The 19,590-nt window shown below is 45.4% G+C and overlaps 1 protein-coding gene across 1 annotated transcript in view; it reads left to right on the top strand.

Moving 5' to 3' along the window:
- Positions 1-19,590, top strand: part of Wwc3 (WWC family member 3) — a 111,759-nt gene that overhangs the window by 81,369 nt on the left and 10,800 nt on the right. The window contains exons 9-18 of the mRNA XM_070040911.1: positions 1,952-2,194; positions 4,261-4,350; positions 5,620-6,185; positions 11,153-11,273; positions 12,177-12,251; positions 13,159-13,245; positions 14,526-14,718; positions 16,106-16,273; positions 16,705-16,856; positions 18,058-18,223. Of these exons, the coding sequence (XP_069897012.1) occupies positions 1,952-2,194; positions 4,261-4,350; positions 5,620-6,185; positions 11,153-11,273; positions 12,177-12,251; positions 13,159-13,245; positions 14,526-14,718; positions 16,106-16,273; positions 16,705-16,856; positions 18,058-18,223 (1,861 nt within the window). The remainder of the gene's footprint in view (positions 1-1,951; positions 2,195-4,260; positions 4,351-5,619; positions 6,186-11,152; positions 11,274-12,176; positions 12,252-13,158; positions 13,246-14,525; positions 14,719-16,105; positions 16,274-16,704; positions 16,857-18,057; positions 18,224-19,590) is intronic.

Below are 19,590 nucleotides of genomic sequence, written 5' to 3'. Positions count from 1 at the left end.
ATATGACTGCCATAAATTTTAATTACACTAATTTGGCATAGGTGGACGCTTAAGCCTAGTTGGATTCCTGACCCTGTTCAGCTGCCTCTGTCATTAGTTTTTCAGTGACATGATTTGGCATCATTTCCCAACACATATTCAGGAAATTGCTTCGAGTTCGAAAAGAACTTGTCGATAAAAGCTACTGGCATGCACCTACTTTCTTTACATTCTTGGAGAAGTGAGCTTGGGTGAAATGTGTACATTTAAGCTCGAGTTTGTATACGCTTTCTTTCTCATGACTGTGGGTTTCCTTGTGTCCCCTCCTCTGTCCAGATTAATAAGTCCTTTTGCTTGTGTGTGGATCAGGCAGAGCCTGACACGGCACTGTGCGAGACACCATGTTTAATCGATGGCCTACTTCAGTCAATTCCGGAGCATGTGTGTGGGACGCAGTGTTTAGATGGAGTCTGAGGGCTGGATCCAGCATGCAGGAAAGGAGGCCTGGTTAGTGTCAGTGTGTAATCTCAGGAATTCTCCTGCCATGCACCTGCCATTTCTGTTTTAGTGAGGATTTTGATCCTCACTAAAATGAGCCCAATGCAAACTCCTAAAATCTCTGAGGCCAGTTAGCATCCTTTAGACCAGGCAGGGCTGCAGAGAAGGCAGCTCTATCTGAGAGCAGTATGTGTCCAGCTTGAGTGAGCATCAGAAGCACCAGAAGGTTTGTCAAGTGCTGGACTGCCAGAGCCTAACCTATACTGTTAGATTCAGCAAAGTGACCCGAGAGTGACCTTTTTAACAGCTCCCAGGTGATGCTGGGGTTGCTGGTCCCAAGGACCCCACTTTGTTGCCTTAGAACAATGTTCCTGCACCTTACGTGTTCTCATAGCTCTCTATGAACTCAGAGAAGTCTTTGGGTTGTGTACTTAGGCATCTCTGCCAGATTTCATCCCCACAGCATTGGGGTCAAGCTGCGTCTGGCATTGCTTGCTTCTCTGCCTAGTTTCTACCTGGAATGAGCCCTCGTCATTATGAGGGCCTTACTAAGAAGCTTAAAACATACTACTTCCACTCTAAAGGAAGCTTTCAAAACATAAGCCCTGCCTGTTTCACTTAATCTACACTCGACACCACTTTATGATACAACAACAACAACAAAGTGATGCAGTCTGTTTGCCGAGGAAGCACTTGAAAATTCAGGGGCCTGGGAAGTGACAAGAGACTTTTACGCCCAGATGAGGATTGTGCTGATGCCTTTGGTGAGGTTGATTGGGTTGCATCTGGCCAGAGTGTCTTCTGCCAACACCCACACTCTCTGCTAGATTTGTTTATGCATCTGCCCACTGTTTGATGCACTTGGCTAGTGTTGAGTATCGTGCAAGGTGATTGCATTCACATCTGACCAGGGTCTCTGAGGCAGGAGGAACACACAGAACCAGAAGATGTAGAGCACCCATTTTACAACTGTTCTTTTCAGAAGCCCCATTGGTGGGTGTGTTTCTCTTCCGTTATTTTTCCAAGGTGCTTCGGCATGGCTGAGGGGGCAGAAAGCCTAAAGTATCTGTTAGATGTCTGGTGTCTGTGTTTAGCTCTGGGTGACTGTGGGACATGGAGAAATGAATAGCTTCTTTCCAGTCTGCTCTGGCATTATGTAAAAAACTACGAATCTGAAACAACAAAGAGTGTGGGTGTGCTGAGGACTGCTAGCCTTTTTGTCCATTTTTTTAAACACAAGGTAATTATTGTTGCCTCCAGTCTTAGACTAGGAGAGGTTATATAAAGTACTTTTGCACTGTTTTCATGACCCATCATTTCCAAATTCTGTTAAGGTTGGTGTAATTACTTCATTATTTATTTAACAAAGTGAGTTTATAGAAACTGTGATGGTACAGAGCATGTGTGAGAACTAATTTTTTTTTCAGTTTGGTGGTAGCTTCCTTACCCTTCTTTCTCTCTCTCACATACACAGAGTCTCCAGTATTCAGCAGCAGCTGGCTCAGCTTGCTAATGAGTCATGGCCAGGCATGGCAGAGGCTGACAGGGACCGGCTGCAGCTCATCAAAGAGAAGGAGGCTCTGCTTCAAGAGCTGCAGCTTATCATTCAGCAGCGAAGGTCGACAGAAGACATGGCCCGATTGGAGGAGGAGAGGAGGCGCCTGGAGGAGGAGATTCAGCGTGCACGAGCCACATCTGCACAGGGTGCCACGGAAAGGTGGGCTGCTCTCCAGAGGTTCAAGGGCAAGTGGGACGTTGGCTTCCAGTGAAGAGCCAACGGGAAGAACTAGCTAGATGCTACGTCTATGGCCTGAGGATGCCCATGATGACTGAAGGTTGAGTATTCCTTATCTGAAAGGCCTGAGCCCAAAAGTCTTTTCAGTTTGGGATTTTCTTTTAGATTTTAAAAAATTTACATGGACCATATCAGTTGAACATTCCTCATCTGAAATTTTAAACTCTGAAATGCTCCAAGTCCAGAGCCTTTTTTTGTATACTTGAGAGTGATTGTTTCCTCGAAGGCAGGTGCTCTACCACTTGAGCCATGCCTCTACCTCTTTTTCAATTAGTTATTTTTTATGCCCAGGCCAGCATGGGCTTCTCTTCTCCTACTTGTGCTTCCTTGTGTTGCTGGGGATGACAGGCACATGCCTCTTTACCCAGCCATCGGGTAGCTGGAATACCAGGTGAGTACCACCATGACCAGACATTGGGTAATCTCACGAACTTCTTTTTGCCTGGGCTGGCCTTGAACTTTGATCCCCTGACCTCTGCCTCCTGAGTCGTTAGGATTACAAGCCTTAGCCACTGCATTTGGCCCAGATTCAAAACTTCTAAGTGCCATGCGAGTGATCAGAAATGTTGGGATTCACCAGGATTTTGGATTTTAAAATTTGAGCTTAGGGTGCTTCACTTTTCCTGAGAGCAGCTACTTCCTGGCACATCTCCTTGGCAAGTAGAAGGGAAATAGGAGCACATGCCTTCTGCACCATGTGAGGTGGTAGCTGCTCCCCAAGGTTCTGAGGCTCCTGGTGCCTGGTCAGAAGTAAAAGATGATGGAGAAGAGAGAAAGAGAGAGGAGAGACAGGTGACACCTCTTCCCCTCTGCACCCTTCCTGGCATAGATGCTTGGTGCTTTTGCCTGTGTTTGTGGGCCACACACTCTAGACAGGCTTGGGGGTATTGGCAGGAACCGAGATGGGTGGCAGTTGTTGCCTTGGAGAATTCTCCCTACTTACTGCTTTTATCACTGACTTTGATTTCTAGCCAGGAAGCTCCAGTAGTGGGATTTGAACTTGGGGTCTTGTGTTTGCTTAGCTAGTGTTCTGCCACTTGAGTCATATGTATACACCACACACAGACACACACACAGACACAGACACACACACACACACACACACACACACACACACACACACACACCACTTTTATGCCTGATTACTTTTTTGAAACAAAATAGTGAGGAGTGGTATTATTTAACATTTTTATAAACTTTTAAGTTTGACTTTCTAGAAAGCAGCTGTTTGAGCATTTGACCTGTTGTCACACAGTATGCCATTTGTGGTAAACATATGAAGGTAATCTGGCTGCTTGAGGAAATGTAGTTGGGAAAGAGGAGACTACATAAGATAGCTGAGTGAGTACTGGCAATCTCCTGATGGGAAAAAACATGAATTTTAATATATGCTATTCACATTTAAAATCAGTTATGTAGTAGCCCTGGTTATGAAAATATTTGACTGGAAAATATTGTGGCCCACTCAAGCCACAGTGGTAGAGCCTATTTTATGATAAAATCAGCAGAGCGTTACATTGTTTTTGCCTAGAATGGGGCATAGGATGAGGGAGTGGATTTATTTTAAGGAATCCCATCAGATTAATACATGCTATGCACTTGAATCCAGATTCTAGTCTAGTTTCCTATTATTCTGTCTCTTCTAACCACTCACCTTCCCATCCATCCACTCACCGAACCCACCTAGTTCATATGGCCATATTGTCCACTCATCCACTCTTTCACTTACCCACCCACGCACCCATTCATCCTCCTATTCATCCACTGTTCAAGCATCTACTTGAACTAGGCACTGCTTCAAGTGCCAGGATTGGATTTTTCAAGTAAGACAAAGCAATCTTATCTTGGCACTTACGCTCTATACACTTGTAGAATTGATAGTCATTCCAACCTAAACCATTTGGGGGGAATCTACAGTTGAATTTCTTGCTATGAAAATATACTCCTTGCCTTTTGAACTCACCAAAGAACTATTTTTGTATGTACAGGATTCTCCTTCAGGAAAAAAGAAATTGTCTGCTTATGCAGCTGGAGGAAGCTACCCGCTTAACATCCTATCTCCAGTCTCAGTTAAAAAGGTAGGTAAAGCGCAGTGCCCGTGTGCCTCTGATCATATGAAATAATACTTATCAAAAGGAAGTCCAGGAAGTGGAAACAAAAGACTTTTTTCTTTGTTGTTGTTGTTGTTTTCTTTAGTCTTGTTTGCTCATTTATTTGTTTTGGGGAGAGTAAGGGGGGCACAGAAGTGGAGGGACAAAGGATGAGCAAAGGCAGCAGTGGTACTCACTAGACACTGTGTGGAAGATGAAATATACAACTTGTGGGTGGCGACAGGAGGGGAAAACTGGGAGAGAGCGAGGGAAGGGGTGGCATTGTCCAAAAAGAAATGTGCTCCTTACCTGACATATGCAACTGTAACCCCTTTGTACATCACTAATGTAATCACAATTAGGAAATAAAAGGTAGTTTACTTTACAAAAAGGTTATACTCAATTATCATGCTGCAGTGACATGTGCATTAACTTTATAATGCTCTTTAGCTTGAACTTTTCTCCTGCTGGGAGCTCGGAACGTGAGGTGGTTTTTTGTTGTTGTTTTTTAAGATAACTTGCTAACGTATGACTAAAGGAAAACAAGACCTTCCCCCTCTATAACTAATGCAAGCTAATAAAAAAAGGAAAATGAGGAGAACCAAATTTGCTTCAGGGTTAAAAAGTCTGAGCCAGAAGTTGGTAGTATAATCCCAGCACTAGAGAAACTAAGGAGGATCATGAGTTCAAAGCTAGCTTGGAGTATATAGTGAGACCCTGCCTCAAAGAAACAAAACAGAGAATAAATAAATCTGAAGCCAAGTTTGTAGAAAGATTTTGTAATCTCATTGACAGTATCAGAAGTGTCCACCTATGCAGCATAGACTTTTTTCTTTGGATTTGTTAAGGGGTTTAAATACTTTCAAGTGAAATCTGGATGCAGTACAGTAGGTCATCTTTGTAAGTATTTGCTGTATTATAGTCATAATGTTAAGGACTTCATTGGAATTACTCTCTCAGTTACCCCTAACAGTGCAAGGAGGCAGGATTTGTTATTCCCCAAGACGCCAGCGAGCCAGTGGGAGGCTGATTACACTGGTATTACACTGGTGTGCTGTTGAGCCTGAACTCCACCTCAGGCAGGAGGCTTTGTTATTATTGCTCACTGCCCCCTAGCGTCATTCAGAAGACATACCAACCAAGGTCTGCTCATACTGCCAGGGGTTAAGCCCTGCTCAGTTCTGGGGAGAACGAGGCTGGCAACTGTTCTGAGTATCAGTAGCACGTGTTTTTAAGGTTTTGGCTCTCTCGTTTCAGCCTGTCTGCCAGCACCCTGACGGTGTCCTCTGGGAGTAGCCGTGGCTCGCTGGCCTCCAGCCGGGGTTCTCTGGCTTCCAGCCGGGGTTCTCTGAGCTCCGTCAGCTTCACAGACATCTACGGCCTTCCACAGTACGAGAAGGCCGACGCCGAATGTGGCCAGCTTCTGCGCTTTGATCTCATTCCCTTTGATTCTCTGGGACGAGATGTCCCCTTCTCAGACCCACCGGGCCACTCCGGCTTCCACAAGCAGAGGCGATCTCTGGACACTCCCCAGTCCCTAGCGTCACTGTCCTCCCGCTCCTCCCTGTCTTCCCTGTCACCCCCCAGCTCTCCCTTGGACACACCCTTCCTCCCAGCTTCACGAGACTCTCCTCTGGCACAGTTGGCAGATGGCTTTGAGGTGCCAGGCCTGGGCTCCCTGGACAGACTGCGAGCGCAGGCCTCTGCTTTAGGAGATGAAGACTTGCAGGGTACAGTGTCGCTTCAGCCACATGGATTCTCTGCGGATGGGGAAGGACCTCGTGAACGAGGACCCCAAATGTCCAGTGCCCCCACCAGCGGAGGTAAGTGGTGGCGAGACTTCCTGGGAAGCGAGGTTTGAAATGCAGGGGGAAGTCATGGGCAGTGGCATTGAAGCCGGTGGCTTTTCAAGTCTTGAGATTAGCTGATAGTTTAAGAACCTCGGTAGGGCTGGGAAGTGTCTGATCTACTCTAGTCTCTCGTATCTTTTGGGAAAGATAATTGACATTGACAGAGTGGTCTTTGTTAGGCTGTTAGCTTGATTTTAGAATGTGCTTGATGATTAAAAATGAAGGTAGTAACCATATAATCTTCCACATTCAGAAGATGACAGAGAAGTACTAGGGTCTCTGCATGCTCTGGAGAGTACGTCAAGAACATTCTGTGTGCGCTCACCATACCAACAGGTAGACTAGTATCTGGTTGTACCCCAAGAGGAGCTCTGCGTTTTCTTGCCACTTTGACTTCTTCCCTTTATCCATGTGTCCTAGTAGTTTCTAAGGATGTAATTCCACCAAATGTGGAAATGACAGCAACTGAAGAATCAGTCATTTCTACCAATCCCATTTTTCTGGTGACCTTACAAATGGAGACCTGCTTGGCTGCAGAAACCTGCTTCGGCTTGTTCATTCAGCAGCTGCTTGATGCTAGGCTGCAGTTTGGGAGAATATTGACCCCTACCACTTAGGTTCCTTAGGTTTTAAACAAAACTGAGAAAAAGGTCTCCCATTCCTGACTTTCAGCCTATTTAATTAACTTATTTGCACCGAAAAAAATGTTCTTACACATTCCATTTAGGCAAGAAGTAGATGATTTATAAAAAAGCATCATGGATCTTTCCCTACTCCTCCTCTAGGGCAAATGTGGCAATATCTGGAGACATTTTTTTGGTGTCACAACTAGAGGGGGCGGAACACTCCTGGCATCTAGTGGCAAGAGGCCAGGGGGCTCCTGAGTATCCTGCAATGCGCAGTGCAGCCTCCACAACAAAGCATGCTCTATCCCCAGTGCCAGTAGCACAGAGGCCAGGAAACCCAAAAGCATATTGTTGACTATGCAACAAAGGGTAAAAAATAAAACTAGACCATAAAAGCAGTGTGGTGTAGTAGAAATAGCTTGAGATCAGCAGCTTAGAGGCTGAGAGTCTGTTCCATGTCATGTTGACTTCTGGTCGTGTGATCTTGTGCTGTCTCATCTTCCCTGCCCTTGAACAAGGTGATTGTATAGTCTCTTCCATTCACCATTATTCTGTTACTATGAAATAGACCATTTGATAGATGGAAAGGTAGACCTGAAATAGTAGTATACTACCACTTGCATGTTTAACCAGAAATCATTATGTTTTGGGCTGTCCCCATGACTTTTTTTGTAACACTGCTGATTTAGCATCTTCCCCCTCTGTATTTGCCAATACAGTTTTACATCCTCAGACACTTTGTTTCTATAATTCACACATATAAGTAACCTTCATTCCCTTTGTTCTTCTTTACAATCATAGATTCTTTGTTCCATGTTTATTCCTTTCACTCAGAAATGAAAATACATAGTAAGGCCTGATTTGGATGTCTAGTGTTGCTTAAACTTTTTATCTGTCTCCCTTTCTCTCCGTCTACCAAGGTCTCCTTCAAGATTGGGGTCCAAGAATAGCAGTCTGCTTATGTACGTAGAGAATCTACAGAGGGCCCCTTTGGGCCAGGGCAAAGCCAGGGTGGAAGGGAGAAGAACAGATTTAATTTCTGACTGTAGTTTCTTTAGTTTTCCCCCTTACTCTGTGGCAGTTACTGCCATATGTGAACAATCGCTGTTTAGATACTCCCACCTGGTTGTAGATTCTTACATGTCATTATCAGCTGACGTGTCTTAAAGAAACTTGAAATAATGGACCAAATTGGTTTCTTGGTCTTGTTGGGTCCCTAACCTGCTTCGGACCCAGTAGGACTCCCAGTATCCTGTGGTGCTTTGGGCACTTTTTCAGCCCAGAGTTCTCATGGCTTCATAAAGATAGAGCTTGACGTTGATCATATTACCCTACTCCTTTCCCATGCCCAAGGTCATGCTGTTCCTACTGCCTTTTCAATCTTGCTACAAACAGTGCAGTCTTTAAGTCTTGCTCCAGAATCTCAATTGCACAAACCCACAAGGCAATGATTTCTTCCACTGTGTTTTAAATCAATCAGATGGACAGAAGGTGGGGACAGAAGTGGAGAGATAGACTGTAGTCCTGAACATCTTTAACAGTTCTATCTTCCCTGGATTTTGAAAGTCCAATTTATGTTGTGATTTTGTAGTATTTTCCAATTTTAATCTGTCCATTAGTATTTGCTAATTAAAACCCAAAACATCTTGATTAGACTAATCTATTGATGCTTTTATTGTATTTTTACGTTGAAATTACTGACTTAAGTCTTGAAGGTTTTTCACTTTGTGCTTTTCTTATATCTCTTTTTCCATGCAGCTCCACTGAAAGATCCACTGTAAGTGGCCTTGGAATTCTCTCTGTTCCCCTTTGTTGCTCAGGCTCTGGGCATGGGAACATCTTCATATGGTGAATCCATGTTTAGGATGGGTGCTGGGTGCAGGGTAGCTTATTGATTGTTGTTATCATTATTTATGGTCATGGGGGCTATAAAGTCCTTGAAAAACTTTTCTGAAAAGCTTTCAGTATTTATTCCCCATGTGTATTTTTTCCAATATTTAATGGCATTTATTACTTTGGAAGCTTTGGCCCCAATATAGTTTTCATTGTATTTCCTTCCTTTTTAGCAAGCACTGTTCATGTCCTCGGGTTTTAGTGTCTGTCTGTTTTATGATTTGAAAAAAGTAACAAGTTTAAAAAATGAACAAGTAGAATTTTTCTCCTTCATTGGCATTGCTTACCCCAATCTTCATTGGCATTGCTTACCCCTATCTTCATTGCATTGCTTACCGCAGTTAACCTCATTTCCTAGAAGCCCAGGGGTAGACATCTCAGGTATATTGTGTGGGGTGTCACTGTGGCTTTTTTTCTCACCCTGGACAATTGCCATAAGTCCTTCCTCCTAGGGATTCTTGCTTTCTAGATTTACTGACTCAGCATGGGTTCCATGAGGATTAGTTTCTTCATTTCCCTTTTCTTTTCATGATCTCCCATTGTGATGATGAGAGGAATTTGGTCAGAAATGCACCATAGGATAATACTACCTGAAAGTGTCTATCAGAGCTGAGAATGGACATAGGGGATAGATTTTACTTGTTAGAGGTCTTCAGTGTGGAGACACACACCAAAGATCTATTTATAGGCCCTTTCATATGGCAGGGCTGAAGAAAAGAGCTAGATGTTGAAGTCAAGGGTACAATCTGAGAGTCAGTACCTCTGGCCACCCTAGGATAGAGCCAGATTCATCCCTGGCTGATGACTATAGAAGATAACCCCAGGCTTGACATTGAAGATCTTTGGAAGGCTAGTGTTTGTCTCCAGTTGATATCAAGAGACTAATGGCCATGTCCTCCTCTGTTTTGTATGCTCTTTGACATGTTTGTATTTAATTGATGTGGATAATAATTTGGTTGAAAAGAGAGATGGTCACCTTTGGACTCATGATTTCCCTCAACGTAGGAATGCACAGAGATTAGGATTTTAAATTTAATAGAGCTTAGATAACCAAAGAAATGTATAAAGGCAATAGAGGGACCTGTGTTATTAAGAGGTATTGTGATGGCGAGGCGCAGGTGGCTCACGCCTGTCATCCTAGCTACTCAGGAGGCTGAGATCTGAGGATCATGGTTCAAAGCCAGCCCAGCCAAGAAAGTCTGTGAGACTTTTATCTCCAGTGAACCACCAGAAAACTAGAAGAGGCGCTGTGGCTCAAGTGGTAGAATGTTGGCCTTGAGCTGAAGAACTGAGGGACAGCATCCAGGCCCAGAGTTCAAGCCCCACAACCTACAAAAACAAAAACAAAAACCAGGAGGCGTTGTGATGGCATTGCTGTGCTCAGTTCTGTAATTTAACCATATATGCTTTTCTAGGAAACATTGAGATTCCTGTGTATGCAGTAACATTTAACATAGAAACACTGTATACATATTTTATTAGTTTTGTTTAAAAAGAGTCATTGCCATGAAGGAAGGGGTAAAAATAGTTAAGGAAACATTAGAAAGGAAAAACATAATGATTGTCTCTAACTCTTGATTAAAATAAATATGAAATAAAAAATATAAGGGATGCTCGTATTCTAACTGTAAAACAATGAATGACATGAATGTGAGACAGGTGCTGCCTGGAATGTAGGTACTAATTAGAGAGAGAAGGGTGAATCAAGAGGGTAAAGGAGGTTGCATGTACAGGTATAGTAATGGAACAATGAAGTTTGTTGACACTTGATTGGGAAGGAAGGAGGGGAGTGAGGAAGAATGATGGAGGAAATGAATGGGATCAAGGTACACCATATGCATATATGCATATGTCACAATGAAACCCCTGGTGCAACCAAGTGATACTAATAAAAATGCGGGGAAAAGGTAAATACCCGATAGCCTGAAGAAGGGAAATGGAAGGTACCATCCCTCAGAGAGCATAACTGCTGTTCTTTTGGATATGAGTCTTTCTAAAGTGCAATTTGAAGGAACTTCCCACCCCCATCTTATGTTCTGGCTGCTCATTAAAGGAGTGAAAAGAGGTATGAGCCCATGTGTCTGTCTAGACAGCTTAAGAGCTTTTAAAGAAGTTCAAAGCTGACACATGCTTATAATCCCAGCACTCTGGAGGCTGAGGCAGGAGGATTACAAGTTGAAGGCCATCCTGGACTACATAGTGAGATCCTATCTCAACAAATGAAAGATGCAACCCTACCTCAAGAAGCAAGAAATAGCCCGTCTGTTTCTTCTCCTTTTTTAATGTTAAAGATCATCTTCATGGTGTTCATTTGCATGTACATAGCATGGTATGTTTCTGAAGCACTTAGTAACTAATGGTGTTTTGCCATAGGGCCTCTGCTGCGGTCCTGTCCTTATCCGATATGTCCCTTGCTTGCAGCAGTGACTCTCCGGGAAGACAGCGCGAAGCGGTTGGAGAGGCGAGCGCGCCGGGTGTCTGCTTGCCTATCTGATTACTCACTAGCCAGCGACAGCGGAGTCTTTGAACCTCTAAGCAAAAGGTCAGTAGTGGATGTTCCTTCTCCTTAAGCCAACTTACCACAGCATTAGTATTGTGCACAAAAATGGTCTTCTGGAAACTTTGTGGATCCAGGATGGAATGTTTTCCTTGCTTTTTTTTCATCTTTCGTAGGGTGGGCCTTAGAAATTTGTGAAGAAAACTCTTCTGGTTTCCGTGTAGTTTTTAGAGGTCATTGTTCTAGAATGACTTCTTTTTCCCTTGCGTGCTGTGGGTTAAAGCTTATGTCCAATAAAGCTGAAAAAAGAAGAATCAGCATATCCACAAAAGTGACCTGCTTTTCTGAAAAAGATATTCCATAGAAAATGAATTTCCTTTCTCTCCTTTTTCCGTGGCTTTAGGAGTCCTGTTATAATGAAAAAAAAAAAAACCCCACTCAACCTGGTTTTGCATACGCTGAGCAAGTATTGTACCACTGAGCCCAAGCTCCCCCTCAATTTGGGGGGGAAGTGTAGGGCCTTTGGATTGCCAGGCAGGCTCCCTACCCCTGGAGCCACGACCCTGGCCAGTCCTCATTGAATGCCTTTGACATCATTGTTTCTTTGTAAATCTCAGTTATCTGTAAGATATTTCTGACTTTGCAAACGATTTTTAAAGTTCATGTTTGAACATTGCCCTGAATATCATCCGGGATTTTGAAAATTATACAGCTATTTTTGAAAACAAAACAGAAACCAAAAACAGCATAAATAAGAAGAGCAATTTGTGAGCAGGTACCCATGGTACCTATGGTACTCTATGGATCCTTTCAGCCACTTACTGAAATTTTTTTTTAACATCACAATAAGATGAAACTCACTGCTCTCAGCATGAAAGTATTTCTGCATAACCTACAGTGAGTACTTCCCTTTGGACTCAACCCTGGTGAATTTCTGATTGTGTTCAGGAATGAAGACACTGAAGAGTCTGCTTTTGGAGACATGTGCAGTAGCAATGATCCCCAGATCCATGTAGGATTTTTGTGAGTACAGAAGCTACCTTTTCTGTTGATATTAAAGATGCCTTGCAGTTTGGGCCTGCCCGAGTGCTGCTTCCTGGACCTTAACACCCTTAGTCCTTAAAGCTCAGCTTTAAGGCTATCCTGCTGATTATGGCCTGCCTATGTGTCCTACTTCCACGCATAGGCAAGGAGGAGTGGAGGGACCCCATGGCCCACATGCTGTTCCCTCATTCTTGTTAGTGACAGTCTCATTTTGGCTGGTCTCAGGTGAGATAACAGGCAGAGAAGAGGAATGAGAGGGGAAAAGTGGCTATGTGGCTGTCATTGAGCAGTGGTATTCACCGCTGAGGACTGTCACTCTTGGAAGTTGAGGATTTGAGGGCTATGACTCAGGGCTACTGTAAGCTCCTTTGAAGTCCAGCAAAATGGAGGCATTTCACACATTTCTGCCAGGAGTTGTATTGGCTACAACACAGGTAGCAGGGTTTTTCCTTATTCCCAGAATAAGTAACCAGAGGGTTTCCAGAACAGCACGCTTTGGTTTCTGATTTCGTTTCTGTGAAGACAGTAGCTGTAGTGTTCCTGCTGGCAGGGCAGGATCTTCAGATTCCTGTTTAATTGGGCTCACTCTTGTTATTTCAGTAGTGGTTTCTAAGTGTTGACACTGTTGACATCAGAACCAGCCTGTTCTTTGCTATGGGGGTCACTCTTATACATTGTAGGGTGTTCAGTAGCATCTTACCCACTAAGTGCCATGGCACCCCTTCTCCTCTAGTTGTGTCAGTAAAAAATGTGTTCAGACATGGTACTTGTCTCCTAGGGATGGGATGGGGCAAAATGCCCCTCGGTTGATAGGCCTGCTTGTAGTCCAGAGAGACTTTCCTCTATGGGAAATTCATGGTCCACAAACTTGGGCTTTATTTTCTAGGTATGACAGTGCCAACGAATGTCTCCTTGTGCATGTTCTACAACTGAGAAATTTTGCTGGACTGCTCATAAAAGAAGAGTGCAAGATGTAAGCTCGTGGGCTCCAGGATCTGCAATAGCCTTCCTCAGGCCCTTCAGACAACATGGCTCACCTAGTCTGCTCAGATGTGGGGAGAGAAAAGACAGTATAGGAACTGAAACTTACAATAGAATACCAGACAATGTCTGTCTGAAGTATAAAGGAGCATACTTTAAAGAAAAGAACCTAATTAATTAGCTAAGAAGCAAAAGAAATTAATAGCACCAAGCCTATGATCTACTGTGTTGATGTTTAGGAAATGCTTGTCATTGACCCAGCTGGGGCTTAGGCTGTTTTCTTGGGTCCAGAGATGGGTGGTAATGGTGTGGGTCCACTTTGTGATCTAGTGTGCACTAAGAGGCCTAAAGTTGGGATTCGGGCGGCCTTGGCTAGAGAAGAGGGCAGGAAATGTGAGTTGGGACCACTTGGAAGTCACCTGGTCGCCTGGGCCTCCATCATGGGACCGCTGCCTCCCTCTGTTCAATAGCTCTGGGTGGGTCCCCAATGAAGGGCCCCACTCACCAAGGTGGGCAACTATGCCACTAACGATGCATTCAAGTCCAATGTGGACCCCTAGCCAAGAATGTTTGTGAACTAGCCTTCTACGAAAGCCTTAGAAACAATCTGGCGCAAGTGGCTAGGCATCCATCCTGGGATTGGGCTCACTCTGCAACATAGATCAGCAGAGTGGTGCCTGCTGGGTGATGGGCTGCCAACTTGGCAGTGAAGCTGTGAGGCTCCGGAGGTCCAATGAGCTCTTGCCAAAACCTAGTGTCCAGCAGAACGTCCGGGCCTCCAGTCTCCAAGACTGGCCTCCAAGTGGTTCTCTAGGAAAGTAACGCCTCCTCCCTCCAGTGTCCAGGGGCTCAAGGGCCCTTTGGGCTTCCTCTCAGTTGATAAAGGGACTTTTTTTTTTTTTGTCGGTCGTGGGGCTTGAACTCTGGGCCTGGGCGCTGTCCCTCAGCTCTTCAGCTCAAGGCGAGCGCTCTACCACTTGAGCTACAGCGCCACTTCCGGTTTTCTGGTGGTTTATTGGAGATAGGAGTCTCACGGTCTCTCCTGCCCGGGCTGGCTTTGAACCGCCATCCTCAGATCTCAGCCTCCTGAGTAGCTAGGATTACAGGCGTGAGCCACCAGCGCCCGGCTGGGACTTTTTTCTCAAAAGACTCTGACGTTTGCCTCTTGGGTTCTGTATAGAGGGCAACATGCATGGGTGCGCACGGGCGTCGCGTCAGTAAGCACGTCAGTCCACGCTGCCTGCCAACGTTTCTCCTCCCCCCTCCTCCCAGCCACATCCGTGTCTACCTGCCCCCGCTCGACTCTGGCACTCCCAACACCTACTGCTCGAAGGCTCTGGAATTCCAAGCCCCGCTGGTGTTTAATGAAGTGTTCAGAATCCCTGTGCATTGCAGCATGTTGACGTTGAAGTCGCTTCAGTTATATGTGTGTTCCGTGAATCTGCAGCTGCAGGAAGAACTGCTGGTATGGCGCCAGGGCCCGCGCTCACACAGCGCCGCCTTCCTCCCGCCTCTTTCGTGGTTTTCCTTCTTCTTCTTTGGTCTGTCTTCCCTCCCTCCTTCCCTCTTTCTTTCCCTCTCCCTCCCTTCCCCCTTCCCCCTTCCTCACGTCCATCCTTCCTTCCTTCCTTCCTTCCTTCCTTCCTTCCCTCCTTCCTTCTCTCCCCTCCCTCCCTCTCTTTCCTTCCCTCCTTCCTTTCCACTCTCTCTTTCCCTCCCTCCCTCCCTCCCTCCCTCTCTACCTTCCCTCCTTCCTTCCTTCCCTTCCCTTCCCTTCCCTTCCCTTCCCTTCCCTTCCCTTCCCTTCCCTTCCCGTCCCGTCCCTTCCCTTCCCTTCCCTTCCCTTCCCTTCCCTTCCCTTCCCTTCCCTTCCCTTCCCTTCCCTTCCTTCCCTTCCTCCTTTCTTTATTCCTTTGTAATTTTCCTTTTTTTTTTTGGCAGTACTGGGACTTGATCTTAGGGCTTGCATGCAAGCACCCTACAATTTGAGCCATGCCCCTCGGCCTTGTCATTTTCTTCTTTAGTTACTGTCTTTGTCTTTTTTGCCTTCCTCCCTTTGTCTCTTTTCTATTGTCCCTGTCTCTGCTTAGAAACTGTTGTAATGTTAAGTGGTGTCTGTGGCTGAGGATATGGAAAGAGATGAGCAAAACCAGTGATCTTGTTGGACGTTTTGTACTTTAAGTGTATTGTCTAATCAACACCCGTGCCCTCCATGAGGTGGCGTCCATATTATCTCCGCTGTAAGTCAAGGAACAAATATAAATATAGAGTGTCCAGTTCAATTTGAATCTCAAAGGAATCATGGGCATATTTTAGTACAAATATGTTGCATGCAATATTTGAGACTTACCTATACTAAAATCTCTATCGTTTATTTGAAATTCAAATTTACTAGGATGCCCTGTATTTACCTGACAACCCCAGGGCTGGACCTTAACACAGGCCAGGACATGGCAGTTGGGGGGTGGGGTTCTTTTCACATTTGGAATCTCCACATTTTGTGTGCCCACAGTAGGAAAACTAAGGAGTAGAGATTCCGCCAGTCCTTTGTCATTTCAGGTCTCCTGAGACAACTGTCTCATCAGCTGGCACAGGCCTGAGCTTCACTCAGCACCCCAATTGCCACTGTCTGCCCCTGTTCTCTTTTCAGCACTCTCTGAATGTGCTGCGTCAGCAAGTGCCAGCTCCCCTTTTCGGCCCCCCTTGGCCCCCTTTTGCTGTACTTTTATCCTTCTGGTAGGAACAACCTGTTTTATATCTTACAATTAAAGGGCGAACTTTTAAGGGATTCTGGTTGTCAAATGAAGACCTTCAGTGCTTGTTCTGGCTTTTCTTTTTTAACTCCTGTACAGGGCATTGCTCAGATAAACTTGGCCGACTGTGACAGTTCCAGTGACATGCAGCTGCGCTGGTACTCTGTACAGGTCTTTGCCAGCTCGGAGCCCCCAAGGCCGAGGGAACCTGTGCGGGTTGCTGAGAGTGCTACACGGGGCGTCACACATGCTGGCCTGGGAAAGACGGTACGTGGCCCATGTTTTGTAGCTGCTCTCATGACTTGCAAACTGGTTTTTGCTTGGACAAGTCATTTCTAGAAGATTCGATGTATACCTCAAGTGAAATGTGGCAGTGATGGACTTCCAAGAGCAAGAGTCACAGTGGAACTTGTCCACACATATGGCCACTTGATGACGATGCTTTTTTCAATGTACATGTGTTCCTAATCACAAGAGGCACATAGGTGATCAGATTTACACTCCCCGAGCCATAGAACCAGGTTGAAGAGTGTCTTGCTGTGAACTGTATGGTGCGTTCTCCTCCTGCAGGGCCATTGAGATAGGCCTCAGCAGGTGGGATGAATGCCTGCCATGGGGTATGGCCAGTGCTGTCCATTAGCCACTGGGAGTCAGACAGAGGCTGTGCTGGTTCTCACAATAACCTTTTCCTCTTGCAGGACGCAGTGACAGTGCTGCTGGCCCGAACCACAGCTCAGCTGCAAGCAGTGGAGAGGGAGCTGGCTGAGGAGCGGGTGAAGCTGGAGTATACTGAGGAAGAGATCCTGGAGATAGAGCAGAAGGAGGAGCAGGCTGAAGCTGTGTCTGAGAGGTGAGTGCCTGCCACCTTCCTCTCTCCAGCAAAGGGCAAAAGACTTTACAAAGTGTCAGGGAGAATGGGCATATTTCCAACACTCCGGGCAAGGCCACAAGTGTTGGTCACTCATGGCTGTCAGCAGAAGCTAGGTTTCTGGGTGCCAGTTGATGTTTTCATGCACACATCAGTAGAATGTGCCAGGTGACTCTTTGGTACCATTGCTTAGGAGCCAGGATGCTGGTAGGGAATCTGCTCCTGATCTGCCAGTTGCCAGTGCCCTGAACTCTCAGCCACATTCTCCTTGTGGGGTTTACACCTTTCCTTCTAGTCCAGATTTTCTCTTCGTGAGAAAATCACCAGCAATGAGCACAAGCTCCCTTTAAAGTGTGTGATCTAATCTACATGCCATACAGTTGGCCCACTTAAAAAGTATATAATCCAGTGGTTTTTGGTATAGTCACACAACACTATGCCACTGTTACCATTGTCCATTATAGGGTATTTTCATCATGCTGAAAAGACAGATTGCCCCTAGCCGTTCGCAGTCATTCCCGTTCTGCCTTCTGTCCAGCCACGAGCAAGCATAACTCCACTCTGTCTCAGTGGACTTGCCTGTTCCGGCTATTTCCTGTAGACAAGATCATGCGCATCCCTTCAGGTATTAGTTGAGGTGGCCCAGTGGTGAGTCCTTGGCTGCAGAAGCCTGGTCAAAGGGGACAAATAATTCAAACACGCCAAAGTGGACAAATAATTCAAACATGCTGTTGATCTAGCCGGGGGCTCTGGCCCTCTCTGGAGGCACATACTTTGATATTACTTGCACATTTTCCCATAAAGTGTCATTTTTCCAAAGCTCCCAGCTTCTTCTCTTGAATATAGTTCCCTTGAATATAGTTTAAAGGGGAATTTATTTTAGGGAGAGATGATGCATGGCTGAGGGAGAGGATACCATGAGGGGAGCTCATTATGTGGGAGTTTCTGGCCCCTTCAGCAGCTACACCCATGGATGGTAAAGAAAGACTCTATTAGTTGAAAGTGATTCAAGCATTTTCTTCCCTATAATCAGAACTACCCTTTTATTTATGAGAACAGCAACTGTCTTTACTTATTAGAAGGAGGTTTTATTAGAGGTTTCTGCTTCCATGCTCTGAGAGCAGACATGAATCAAGTTCCTTCTGCTGAACATTCTGGGGACGTTTGCACTGTCTGTCTGTAGGAGTTGGCAGGCTGACTCAGTTGACAGTGGCTGTAGCAACTGCACCCAGACCAGCCCCTCGTACCCAGAGCCCTGTTGTGTTGGTGTCGACTCCATCCACGGACACACATTTGCTGGCCAGGCCGATCCTTACAACCCTGTGAAACTTCAGACACCGCCACTAAAGGTAAGCAGAAGACATCACAAGATCTTGTGGAGCTACTGGTATTTGAATGTATAGGACTAGGTCAGCCCTAGAGGGGCTTGTGTGTCCATACACATCATGGGAAATGTGAAAGCAGTGGCAATGGACAGGCCCTACAGGAAGCCTGTTGGAGCCACTGGGTTCACATCCAGTAGAAAGGCATGCTGACCAGCAGCCGCGTGGCTATGTAGATGTTGTGGAACATGGGGAACTGTGGTATAAGGTGAATAATGCTGTTGGATTTGGGGGCTGTACCTAACTTAAAGCTATATTTTACTGAGAGCTGAGGGAAAGATCTGTAAATGGCTTGACATGGACACAGCAGGTACTATTGAAATATTCATCAACTCTAGATTGCAAGGAAAAAAGAGCTACAATGAAAAGGTAGGGTTTCAGTCTTTCTTATGCTATTTTGTGAAGATCCTTTCCTATATTTAGGGACAAAAAGTCTCAAGCAGTTTCCTGGGTCCCAAAGGTTTGAGGAAGTAATGTTTCTCAATAGTCTTTTCCCATTGTAACATGAAGAATACAAAACATGGTTTTGTCCCTGTTGACATCTGATTAGTTTTTCTGGGGGGTGGGGATTGTATTTGTTTGTTTGTTTTGTCAGTTGTGAGGCTTGAGCTCAGGGCCTGGGTGCTGTCCCTGAGCTTCCCCACCCCCCTCACTCAAGGCTAGTGCGCTACCACTTGAGTCACAGTGCCACTTCTGTTTTTTCTGGTGGTTAATTAGAGATAAGAATCTCAGACTTGGGCTGGGAAGATGGCTCAGTGGTAGAGCGCTTGCCTTGCATGCATGAGGCCCTGGGTTCGAGTCCTCAGCACCACATAAGCAAAAAGAAAAAAGCTGGAAGTGGTGCTGTGGCTCAAGTGGTAGAGCGCTAGCCTTGAGCTGAAGAGCTGAGGGACAGCGCCCAGGCCCAGAGTTCAGGCCCCACGACTGGACCCAAAAAAACAAAACAAAACAAAACATGCTATCACACGGCCCTTCACCTCACCCTGAAAAACCAGGCACTGATTTACCACCTGTCAGCTTACTAGTGCAGCCCATACAGCACTTTTGAAGTAGTTATTTTTGAGCAGGCTACCAGTAATTGCTACTTTTGAACATTTTACAGCAAATAATGCTCAAATGAGTGCTAGAGAGGGACTGAAGACCTGTCACATGTTGGGAGGCTGTAGCAGTGTGCGTATCACCCCACTCACATGGATGTGGCATGGGGTTCAGTAAGACAAGTTCAAGTTTTGCTCTTTGAAACTTTCTGGAATTTTTTTGTTAAATATTTTTTATCTCCAGTTGCTTGAATTCACAGATGCAGAAACTGCAATATGGAGAGTGGACTCCCATTA

Source organism: Dipodomys merriami, unplaced genomic scaffold, assembly GCF_024711535.1.
Source record: "Dipodomys merriami isolate MVZ:Mamm:240054 unplaced genomic scaffold, mDipMer1.0.p SCAF_3, whole genome shotgun sequence".
Taxonomy (NCBI): Eukaryota; Metazoa; Chordata; class Mammalia; order Rodentia; family Heteromyidae; genus Dipodomys; species Dipodomys merriami.
This window is presented reverse-complemented; position numbering and strand designations above follow the sequence as displayed.